The 9,925-nt window shown below is 63.5% G+C and overlaps 2 protein-coding genes and 1 non-coding gene across 5 annotated transcripts; 2 read left to right on the top strand and 1 right to left on the bottom strand.

Moving 5' to 3' along the window:
- Positions 1–130: 130 nt before the first annotated feature.
- Positions 131–2,452, bottom strand: Emg1 (EMG1 N1-specific pseudouridine methyltransferase). Of its 3 annotated transcripts, none has more exons than XM_090325340.1 (6): positions 2,234–2,452; positions 1,332–1,433; positions 1,097–1,187; positions 775–833; positions 554–703; positions 131–314 (listed from the first exon to the last, which is right to left on the bottom strand). In XM_090325340.1, the coding sequence occupies exons 1-6, from the start codon at positions 2,399–2,401 to the stop codon at positions 201–203; spliced, it is 684 nt and encodes a 227-aa protein (XP_090181466.1). In that variant the 5' UTR covers positions 2,402–2,452; the 3' UTR covers positions 131–200. The 3 variants fall into 3 exon arrangements, with proteins under 3 accessions (XP_090181466.1, XP_090181465.1, XP_090181467.1); XM_090325339.1 differs by having other exon boundaries at positions 1,097–1,238; positions 2,234–2,442; XM_090325341.1 differs by lacking the exon at positions 2,234–2,452 and adding an exon at positions 1,772–1,833 and having other exon boundaries at positions 1,097–1,238.
- A 196-nt stretch (positions 2,453–2,648) lies between these two features.
- Phb2 (prohibitin 2) lies at positions 2,649–6,101 on the top strand. Its single transcript, XM_090325337.1, has 8 exons — positions 2,649–2,923; positions 3,553–3,637; positions 3,823–3,902; positions 4,477–4,661; positions 4,916–5,045; positions 5,142–5,245; positions 5,622–5,699; positions 5,996–6,101. Exons 1-8 carry the CDS (start codon positions 2,797–2,799, stop codon positions 6,074–6,076), a joined length of 870 nt encoding a protein of 289 aa, XP_090181463.1. The 5' UTR covers positions 2,649–2,796; the 3' UTR covers positions 6,077–6,101.
- Positions 5,305–5,558, top strand: LOC150042022 (small nucleolar RNA U89). Its single transcript, XR_016533693.1, has one exon. It is a non-coding gene; the product is annotated as a small nucleolar RNA U89 (small nucleolar RNA).
- Positions 6,102–9,925: the final 3,824 nt, after the last annotated feature.

Below are 9,925 nucleotides of genomic sequence, written 5' to 3'. Positions count from 1 at the left end.
TCCACTGAAACACCACAAGTCAGAAGCAGGCGTGGATCGAGCGGCAGAGCACCGTCCTTGAGCAAAAAGAAAAGCTTAGGTCCCGAGTTCAAGTCAACACTGTCACCAACATCAAAAGCAAAACCACTGATTTACGAAAACCATATTTATAAAATAAACAGCAAATGTCCAGCGCAGGGCCCCCGGTGGCGGGGCGCCCGTCACACGACCCCCCACACCTCCTCGAAGGCGGTGGTGAGCTTGGCACAGGTGAGGGCGGCAGACAGGGGGTAGTTGCTCAGGGATACCATCTTCTCCGTGTAGTCCACGTCCACCTGCGGACACAAGAGCCTGGTGAGCAGGGCCAGGAGGGGGGCCCTGCCTGTCCTGCCACGTCCCAGCCAAAGCCAGGCAGACGAAGGCTCCTCTCCCGCAGCAAAAAGCCGGAAGTGGAGCTGCGTGGTTCAAGTGGTAGGGCACCACCGTGCCGAGCTGAGCACAGAAGCGCGCACGTGGGTAGGAGCTGAAGGTAGCGCCGCCCATGGGACCCACGCGGCCGAGCGAGGCTGCCTACCTTGCCGTGGGCGAAGGCGCCCACCACAAAGACGATGGGGTCGCTGCTGGGCACCAGTTCCCGCACATCGCTGGCCGTGGGGACGGAGAAGGAGGTGCCCACCTTCGTGCACCCCACTGGGAAGTGGTCAGACACGGGGTTCTTGATCACCTGAGGAGCAGAACAGGGTCAGCACCCCGAGGCCACACAGGCCCCCGCCCACACCGAGCTCGACCTCGCACCTTCAGGAGCTTCTGAGGGCCGTCAGCGGCTCGAACGCTGAGTTTGTGCAAAAGCTGGACTAGGAAGAGAAAGACGGGCTCAGAGGACGGGGGGCTGTACCCCACCTGCACCCCACCCAGGGACCCAAGCCAGAAGCAAGCCAGATACCAGTAACACAGGCCTGCAGCCCCCACATACTCTGAGGGTCAAGGTTCAAAGCCAGCCCAGGCACTAAAGTCCATGAGACTCTGGCTCAAGAGGTGTGGCGGTAGCCCTGAGCTGAAGAACGCTGGGATGATGCCTGGAGTTCAAGCCCCACAAACAACAAAAAGAGCAGCTCACCCATGAGACCACAGAAACGGTCGAAGGTTCTGGGGATTCGAGTCTGGGGGTTCACCTCGATCAGCACGTTCTTCTGGGTGTGGATGTAAACCTGCAGCAAGCCGGCCCGGTTCAGAGGACTGTCCATGAGCATCAGCAAGCTCTGGGGAGGGGAGAGGGCCGCTGTGAGGGGGGAGGGCCCCCAGGTGACGTGGGGGCAGGGCCGGCCCAGGCTCCACCCCCGGGGGGGGGGTACCTGGTGGGCGATGTCCGGCCTCACTTCGCCAGGGTCCCGGCCGTTCTTGAGCAGCAAGGACTTGTGTTTATCACAGTTCAGCAGTTCGTAGGTCTTCCCGGCCTGGGTGAGACACGGGGGGGGGAGGGGGGGAGCATCAAGTTAGCTGGGTGGTGCTGGGGGCCGGATCCCAGTTTTTCTGAACAAACAGCTGTGGCGTCTGGGAACTTGTTTACCAGAGTTTCCCGGGGCCTGCCAAATGAGGAAACTGGAGTCGCACGCGCGCACACACAGGCGTGTGCATGACACATCTGGAGGCCAGGAGCTCAACCTGTTAACGCCCCACAGGATTGGAAGGCCTTGGCTGCTAAGGCCACTGAGATGCTAGGCCCAGGCCCACGTGAGTCACGGGAGCAGTAAGCATGTGCTAAGGAAAATGTGTGCGGGAGATTGTGCTCCACCTGTGCAAGACCGCGGAGCCCAGGGTGGGAGCCAGGCACCGGAAGGGGCGGGGAGATCGTGGGGTCGCTGGACCGGTGCCCGCGGCTCACGCCTGTCCTCCCAGCTGCTGCTCGGGAGGCTTGAGATCTGAGGACCGCGGTTCGAAGCCAGCCTGGGGAGGAAAGTCCCAGGAGATCCCCCCAGAAGACGGCCGGCCGGGCCCTGAGTTCCAGCCGCGATCCTGCCTCGGGGGAGGCAGAGATGCCTGCGCTGGCGTTGGGGTCCAGCCGAGCAGGGGGTGGAGTGCTCGCCCGGCGCGCACAGGAGACCCGAGGGCGCCGGCCGCGAGCTCGCGGGGCTGCAGCTCGGGTCAGACCGCCGCCATCCCCGGCCCCGCTCCGCCCCGCCCCGTCCGCGCATGCGCACGCCGGCCGCGCCGCCCCGGCCGCCGTCCCCAGACCCGCACTTCCGGCGCCGCGCACCTTCACCGTCTCCAGACTCGCCCCTTCCAGCACCACGATGAGCCTCCGGCCGCCGCTCCGGCTCCCCGCCCCGAGCCGGGGCCGCTTGGGCGCCGCGGCTCCCCATTCCTGCTCCTGGTCGCCGAGTCGCCGCTCACGAGGCGAAAACGCCGCCCTGGGCGCCGCCATCTTGCTACCAGACCGGAAGCGGTGCTGACGTCACCTCTCCGCTCGGCAGGCCCGCCTTCCAACGCTGTCAGACTTCCTTCCGGCGGCCATTTTGAAAGCGGGCGCTGGGAAATGGCCCTCCGAGGGAGGGCGTGGCTTCGGGAGGAGCGCGGAAGGGGGGGAGTGGAGTGGGCGTGACTTCCGCTGCCGGACTTCCGGCGCGCCGAGTTCGCCTTCCGGAGTCGGCGGGCGGGGAAGGTTTAGCAGGGCGCGCACTTCCGGTGCCCTTTCTCCCGCCAGCGCCCGGGCCCGGGACCCTCGTGTGTGCGCGCCGGGCGCTGCTCCTCCCCGCGGCGGAGTCGGGTGGAGGCCAGCCGGGCGGCCGGGCGTCTCCGGATCCCTCGGCGGGACCAGCCATGGCTCAGAACCTGAAGGACTTGGCGGGGCGCCTGCCCGCCGGGCCGCGAGGCATGGGCACGGCGCTCAAGCTGCTGCTGGGCGCCGGCGCCGTGGCCTACGGCGTGCGGGAGTCGGTGTTCACGGGTGAGCGGCGGGGGGACCCCGACCTCGGGGCCCTGAGCCCCTGGCACCCCGCACCCCGACCTCGGGGCCCTGAGCCCCCGGGTCCCTGGCACCCCGACCTCTGGGCCCTGAGCCCCCTGGCACCCCGACCGCGGGCCCCCTGAGCCCCCGGGCCCTGGCACCCTGCACCCCGACCCCAGGGCCCTGAGCCCCTGGCACCCCGCACCCCGACCTCTGGGCCCCTGAGCCCCCGGGTCCCTGGCACCCCGCACCCCGACCTCTGGGCCCCTGAGCCCCCGGGTCCCTGGCACCCCGCACCCTGACCTCTGGGCCCTGAGTCCCCGGGCCCCTGGCACCCCGACTTTGGGGCCCCTGAGCCCCTGGCACCCCGCACCCCGACCTCTGGGCCCCTGAGCCCCCGGGCCCTGGTACCTTGCACCCCGACCTCTGGTCCCTGAGCCCCCGGGCCTTTGGCACCCCGACCTTGGGGCCCCTGGCACCCCGCACCCCAGCCTCTGGGCCTTTGATCCCCTGACTCGGAGCTCCGGACACGCTGCACCCTGGGCCCCTGACCCCCTGCACCCCGTCCCTGATCTCCCAGACCCCCCCTCCCCGGCCCCTGTTCACCCCAGTCCCTGTCTCCCCCCCAGTGGAAGGCGGCCACAGAGCCATCTTCTTCAATCGCATCGGCGGCGTGCAGCAGGACACCATCCTAGCCGAGGGCCTGCACTTCAGGTAATGGCGGCCGCCGCAGCCCAACCCTGAACCTTCACCCAATCCACACGCCTCGGCCGAGGCCTTGGAGGGGGAGGCGGGGTCAGCATTCTCCTTGACTGTGGGCCTTGTGATGAGGAGCGAGCCAAGGCCTGGAAAAACACCATGGACTGTTAACCACCCGCCTTATCTTCTTCCTCTCCCAGGATTCCCTGGTTCCAGTACCCCATTATCTATGACATCCGAGCCAGGCCCCGAAAAATCTCCTCGCCTACAGGTTCAAAAGGTAAGTCGCTATGGGCCTGGCAGACAGGGATGCAAAAGTGACCCGGTCAGTTTGGGAAGGCGAGGGAAAGCCTTCTCCACAGGTCTCCAGAAGTTGAAGCACATAGAATACTAGGTAAACCCACCTCAAGACCTGGAGCCAAGCTGTTTTTGTCTTCCAGTTCTGGGGCTTGAACTCAGGGTCTGGGCACTGTCCTTGAGCTTTGTCAAGGTTACTGCACTACCACTTGAGCCACAGCGCCACTTCTGGCTTTTTTTCTATGTCTGTGGTACTGAGGAATCAAACCCAAGACTTCATGCATGCCAGGCAAGCACTCCACCACTAGGCCACACTCCCAGGCCCAATCCAATGCCCTCAGTTCAGAGCCCCAAGAGTGCTGTGCACACACGAGCATCCGTTTCTCTGGTGAAGGGGTTGGAGGTAAAAGTGACTTAGCTATAGCTCAGGAAGCATTTTTCCCGGGGCGGTGATCCCCGTTCTGCGTGGATCGGGTGGTTTTCTCCACCAGGAGAGCACTGAGCTCTAGCTGCCCTGCCTCTCACCTTGACCTTGGGTCTGCATGCCCCTTTCTCAGATCTGCAGATGGTGAACATCTCCCTTCGGGTGCTGTCCCGACCCAATGCCCAGGAGCTGCCCAGCATGTACCAGCGCCTGGGGCTGGACTACGAGGAGCGCGTGCTGCCGTCCATCGTGAACGAGGTGCTCAAGAGCGTGGTGGCCAAGTTCAACGCCTCGCAGCTCATCACGCAGCGCGCCCAGGTCTGGCTCTCTGGAGAGTTTTTAGGGTTCTCATCATGCCCCCGTCCTGGAATGAAACGCAACCGTTCACTGCCCTGGGTCCTTGAGTGACCACAGAAATCGTTGCTGTGCCCCAGAAAGGTCTAAGCTTCCTGTGTGTGTAAATCAGTGTGTGGAGCCCGTGTCTTCCAGCCCTCTGTGTGTGTGTGTGTAAATCAGTCTGTGGGAGCTCACGTCTCCCACTCCAGTTCTCCAGTCCCGTCCGAACCCCCCAGGTGTCCCTGCTCATCCGCCGGGAGCTGACCGAACGCGCCAAGGACTTCAGCCTCATCCTGGACGACGTGGCCATCACCGAGCTGAGCTTCAGCCGCGAGTACACGGCGGCCGTGGAGGCCAAGCAAGTGGGTGAGTGGCCAGCCACGCGTGTTCTCTGGACACGGGGGGGGGGCGTGCGTGCGGTCCCATGACCCCTGACCCTCCTGTCCCTGCTCCCCCCCACAGCCCAGCAGGAAGCCCAGCGCGCCCAGTTCCTGGTGGAGAAGGCCAAGCAGGAGCAGCGGCAGAAGATCGTGCAGGCCGAGGGCGAGGCCGAAGCCGCCAAGATGATATCCTTCCACCACGAGGCCCCGACCCCTTCCGCCCTCCCTCCAGCCCCTCCCGCAGGCTGGCTGATGAGGCTAAGGCGAATGCGACTCCGTGCCCTTGGCCCCAGCTGGGGGCGGGTGGGGGTGGGGGATCTGAAATCTTGGTGGGGGGCCTGAAGCCTGGCCCCCCGCTGTAAGGCCAGATCCATAGCAGCCCTGGCCTTGCTCAGCCTGTCGCTGTCACCCCAGATGCTGGCAGCACTTGAGGGGGGCCTACAGAGGGGGCCTCGCTGAGGGGTGGGCACAGGCCATGAGCGCAACCCTGAATCTGACAGCCTGGGGGGACGGGGGGGGGCCTCATACCTCCCCGGGCCTGGACCCTTAACCCCAGCCTCACCTCGGGGAAGCCCTGAGCAAGAACCCGGGGTACATCAAGCTGCGGAAAATCAGGGCTGCCCAGAACATCTCCAAGACGGTGAGTGAACCAGCCTGCTGCCCCCCTCAATCTGGGGGTGCACTTTTCGGTGCTCTGGCTGGGGGGCAGTGGGGGTCTTTGTTTTGCTTCGTGTGCGTTGGGAGTAGAACTAGACTCTTGTTCAAGTGGTGCTCAACCACTTAAGCCACGCCCCCATTTCTGCTTTTTGCTGGTTCCTGGGAGATAAGAGCTTCACCGCGCCCAGCCCTGCTCTGGCTTCCCCGTCTCCCGTCCCCCGGGTCCCCAGATAGCACTGCCTCCCTGACATGTCCCTGACATGCCCCGTCGTCTTCCAGATCGCCACGTCCCAGAACCGCATCTTCCTCACGGCCGACAACCTGGTGTTGAACTTACAGGACGAGAGCTTCACTCGGTGAGACGCCAGCGGCGCAGAGCCCTCAGGCCACGGGGCCTGTGGGCATCCACACTGCGATCCCAGCAGCAGGCTGAGAGCTGAGGATCGCAGTTCAAAGCCAGCCCAGGCAGGAAAGGCCATAAGACCTTCCAGTTAACCAGCCAAAGGGTTGGAGATGTGACTTAAGCACAGGGTTCAAGTCCAGTTCTTGTTTGGAAGGAGAGGGGGGTTCATAGTTTTTATCTTACATTCCCCTAAAATTATTATTATTATTTTTTTTTTTTGCCAGTCCTGGGCTTGAGCTCAGGGCCTGAGCCCTGTCCTTGGACTTTCTCAAGGCTGGAGCTCTACCACTTGAGCCTCAGCACCACTTCCGGCTTTTTTCTATGTATGTGGTACCAAGGAATTGAATCCAGGTCTTCGTGCATGCTAGGCAAGCACTCTACCACTAGGCCACACTCCCTGCCCCCCCTAAAACTGATTTTATGAGATCAAAAAGGATCGACGATTGTGGTAGATATGAAATGACACGTGACGTGCCTGCTTTTGTGCGTGTGACTCAGGGCCTGGACCCTGTCCCACTTGTTTTGCTCAAGGCTCGTGCTATAGGACTTGAACTCGTGGCCTGGGCTCTGCCCCTGAGTTATTGTGTGCGAGCCTGTGCTCTACCACTCCAGCCACCACACCACTTCAGCTTTTTGGTGGTTCACTGGAAGTCCATGTCTCATGGACTTTCCTGCCCGGGCTGGCTTTGAACCACTATTCCGGGGGGAGGAGAGGGCTGAGCCCCCGGGGTTCTGGGTGTCACTGGCCCGTGGAGTCACCTGTGTTTCTCTCTTTTCCATGTTGCTGTGCCTGGCCCTGTGCCGTCCCCAGGGGCAGGTATGTCACCATCGTCCCAGTTCCTCCCCCACCCCCCTGCCCATCCCCCCCTCAGAACCTGGGGTGCAGCCCCCCCCCGAAACCAGAGGTGCCCACAGCTCTGATGTCTTTCTGCCCCACAGTGACAGCCTCATCAAGGGTAAGAAGTGAGGCCGCCCCGCCAGCCAAGAGGAGGACACGGGCGTCTTCTGAGAGTTTGAAGCCACGGACAGGAGGAGGGGGGAGCACCCGACCCCCCAGAACCGGGCAGCCCCTCGGTCCCATCCTCCAGGACTGGGGGAGGCTGAGGGGGCAGCGCAGGGCCCCTGTGATTTCTCGGGGATCTCTGCCAGGTTGGGGGAGATGGAACTGCCACCCCAGCAATTCTCAATAAATTTTTATTACTTCAGCACCTGCCACGATCGCGTGCCTCTGCGTCTGTCTCCATGGGGGGGGGCACCCCGTGTGAGGCCCTGGGGACCCCGCCATGGAGGCTGAGACTCCGGGGTCGAGGTTCAAAGCCAGCCTGGGCAGAAGTCGCTGTGAGACTCCAGCAAAAGGCCAGATGTGGCGCTGTAGCTCAAGTGGTAGAGCAGCAGCAGCCTGGAGGGGAAAAGCCCGGGCCCGGGTTCAAGACCCAGGACCGCTGCTCACACACCTGCACACACATACACGCGGGCCTTGGGCCTGGGGTGCAGGCAGGGCGGCACCGATGGATCCCCACCTGCGGCGTGGGTGCGGGAAGGGGCCCGTGGCCTCCCGGCACAGGGACAGTGGCAGCGGGCCTGCCTTCTCCCTGCTCGCCGCCTCCCGCAGCCATCTTGCCTCCATTGTCTGCTCCTGGCCTGGGCGGGGTAACCCAATCCTGGGGTCACGGCGGGGCGCCCTCCCCGGGGGCCATCTTTACCAGACAGTGTTAGGACCCTGTGCCACCCAACACTGTGCTGGAAGACGGGCCCCGGGCGGGCCAGGCCAGGCCAGAGGAACCTGGCCAGGGGTGGGCCAGGAAGAGAGGCCCTGGGCCCAGGGCAGGGGGGCCCGGAAGGGGGATCGCAGGTGTGGGGGAGATCTGGGCCAGGTGGGGGGCAGGCAGGGGAACACAGCCTGGGCTGGAGGGGTGGGGGAGGGGAGATCAGGCCCAGGGTGGGCCAGGAGAGGGATCCAGGCCCGGTGAGGGGGGTATGGGCCCCGTTGAGGGGGCTCCAGGCCCACGGCGGGCCCGGCTGGGTGGGGGGGTCAGGATCAGCCAGGCTGGGGCGCCCGGGCCCAGACACGGGGAATCCAGGCCCAGGGCAGGCCAGGCCCCGGGGAGTCAGAGCCTGCGGCCTCCTGGGGTTCTGGACCCATCTGTGGCCGGTGGGTCCTGGGGTGACATCGAACCCCAGTGGACTAGCAGGGGCCCCTGCTGTGCTCCACTGGCCAGCGCACACCCCCAGCCCTGGAGGAGAGGCGTCCACTCGGGGTGACCGGGGTGGGGCCTCCATCGTTACCCAGCAGTATTAGAGAAAGGCCGCCAGCACTCCAACACTGCCGGGTAAGACGAGGGCCCCCCCCCACGGCCTCACCTCCAGCAGGCCTGCATTCTGGGGTACAGGGGAGGGAACCCAAACCCCAGCACCCAGCCATCAGCGTCTCTTAGGGGACCCTCCCCTGGGGACCCTGCACCCCAATCTCACACCCTCAAAGCCTGCCCCCCAAAACCACACACCCCAAACAATGCATCCCCTCCCCCCCCCACACACACACAGATACCCTGTTTACCTGCCTCCCAGGTGACCCCCCTCAGAGAATGGGGGTCAGCGGGGTGAAGGGACGTCAGCCCAGGTCTCCCCTCTTCCTCCTTCCTCCTTCCTCCTCCACCTGGTACACCTGGGTGTGGACAGGTGGGTGTGGACAGGTGTGCCCGCCCACGCTCCCTCCGCTTAACCCCTGCCTGCCCGTGGCCAGCTGGGCCCATCCAGCCAGGCCCCCCGTCCCCCCACAATGCCACCCCCCACAATGCCACCCCCCACACCCACACAGCCCTCAGGCCGCCTCTGGCCCCCCAAAACAGCCACCTGACCATCCCGCCCCCAATTTCCCCCCCTCACCTCTGGGGTTCCCCACAGAGCCCCCCTGTGGGGTCCCCATCCTGTGACTCTGCTTTCCTGGGACTGACTGGGCAGGTAGGCTCTGTTCAGGGGTGCGGCTTTCTCTGCGGTTGCTGGGAGAAGGGCCCTGGGGCGACAGGTGACGCCCCACCCACCCCATGGAGGGCCCCTGGCCTCAAGGACCTATTGTGTTGCACAATTCCACGTCCATTCCCTCCCCTTCTCTTTGTTTTCTCCCTTTGCACACTAGCCGGGATTTTTTTTTTTATTTCATTTATGGGGGGGACTCTGGGCTCTTTCTCCCACCACCCCCCTTTCACAGGGACCCGGAAAACACTCGAGTTTTCTATTTTAAAAAATATTTATGAAAGCCAGGAGTTTGGTTTCATGGTAGAGTGCTCGCCTAGCATACACGAAGACCCGGGTTCGATTCCTCGGTACCACATTCCTAGAAAAAGCCGGAAGCGGTGCCGAGGCTCAAGGGATAGAGCTCTAGACTTGAGAAAATCCAAGGACAGTGCTCAGGCCCTGAGCCGAAGCCCAGGACTGGCGTGTGTGTGTGTGTGTGTGTGTGTGTGTGTGTGTGTGTGTGTAAAAGAAATACAGCAATACTTCCCTGGGCAACCAACTCAAGACACACCAAACAAGGAAAAGAGGAGAAAAATAATAAAGCCAGGCAGCAGGCCCCAGTGGCTCACAGCTGTAATCCCAGCTACTCAGGAGGCGGACATGGAAAGATGGAGGTTCAGAGCTTCGCCTAGGCAGGGAAGTCTGCCAGACTCTGATCTCCAATGAGCCAGCAAAAGGACAGAAGTCCATGTGTGATTCAAGTGGTAGAGCACCAGCCATGAGCATAAAATAAATAAGTAAATAAATAAAAGCTCAGAGATAACGCCCAGGCCCTGAGTTCAAGCTCCAAC

This window comes from Megascapheus bottae, chromosome 37 (assembly GCF_031878675.1).
Source record: "Megascapheus bottae isolate mThoBot1 chromosome 37, mThoBot2.hap1, whole genome shotgun sequence".
In the NCBI taxonomy this organism is placed as follows: domain Eukaryota; kingdom Metazoa; phylum Chordata; class Mammalia; order Rodentia; family Geomyidae; genus Megascapheus; species Megascapheus bottae.
The sequence above is the reverse complement of the archived record's forward strand: the minus strand, read 5'-3'. Positions and strand labels throughout refer to the sequence as shown.

Excerpts from the sequence above, each read along its gene's own strand:
- Phb2 (XM_090325337.1), top strand. The coding sequence starts at position 2,797 with ATGGCTCAGAACCTGAAGGACTTGGCGGGGCGCCTGCCCGCCGGGCCG. Across the intron at positions 3,638-3,822 it reads GCCGAGGGCCTGCACTTCAG|GATTCCCTGGTTCCAGTACC; the intron begins GTAATGGCGGCC and ends TTCCTCTCCCAG. Across the intron at positions 4,662-4,915 it reads TCATCACGCAGCGCGCCCAG|GTGTCCCTGCTCATCCGCCG; the intron begins GTCTGGCTCTCT and ends CGAACCCCCCAG.
- Emg1 (XM_090325339.1), bottom strand. The coding sequence starts at position 2,401 with ATGGCGGCGCCCAGGGCGGCGTTTTCGCCTCGTGAGCGGCGACTCGGC. Across the intron at positions 834-1,096 it reads CCGTTTCTGTGGTCTCATGG|TCCAGCTTTTGCACAAACTC; the intron begins GTGAGCTGCTCT and ends TTCTCTTCCTAG. Across the intron at positions 315-553 it reads GCGCCTTCGCCCACGGCAAG|GTGGACGTGGACTACACGGA; the intron begins GTAGGCAGCCTC and ends TTGTGTCCGCAG.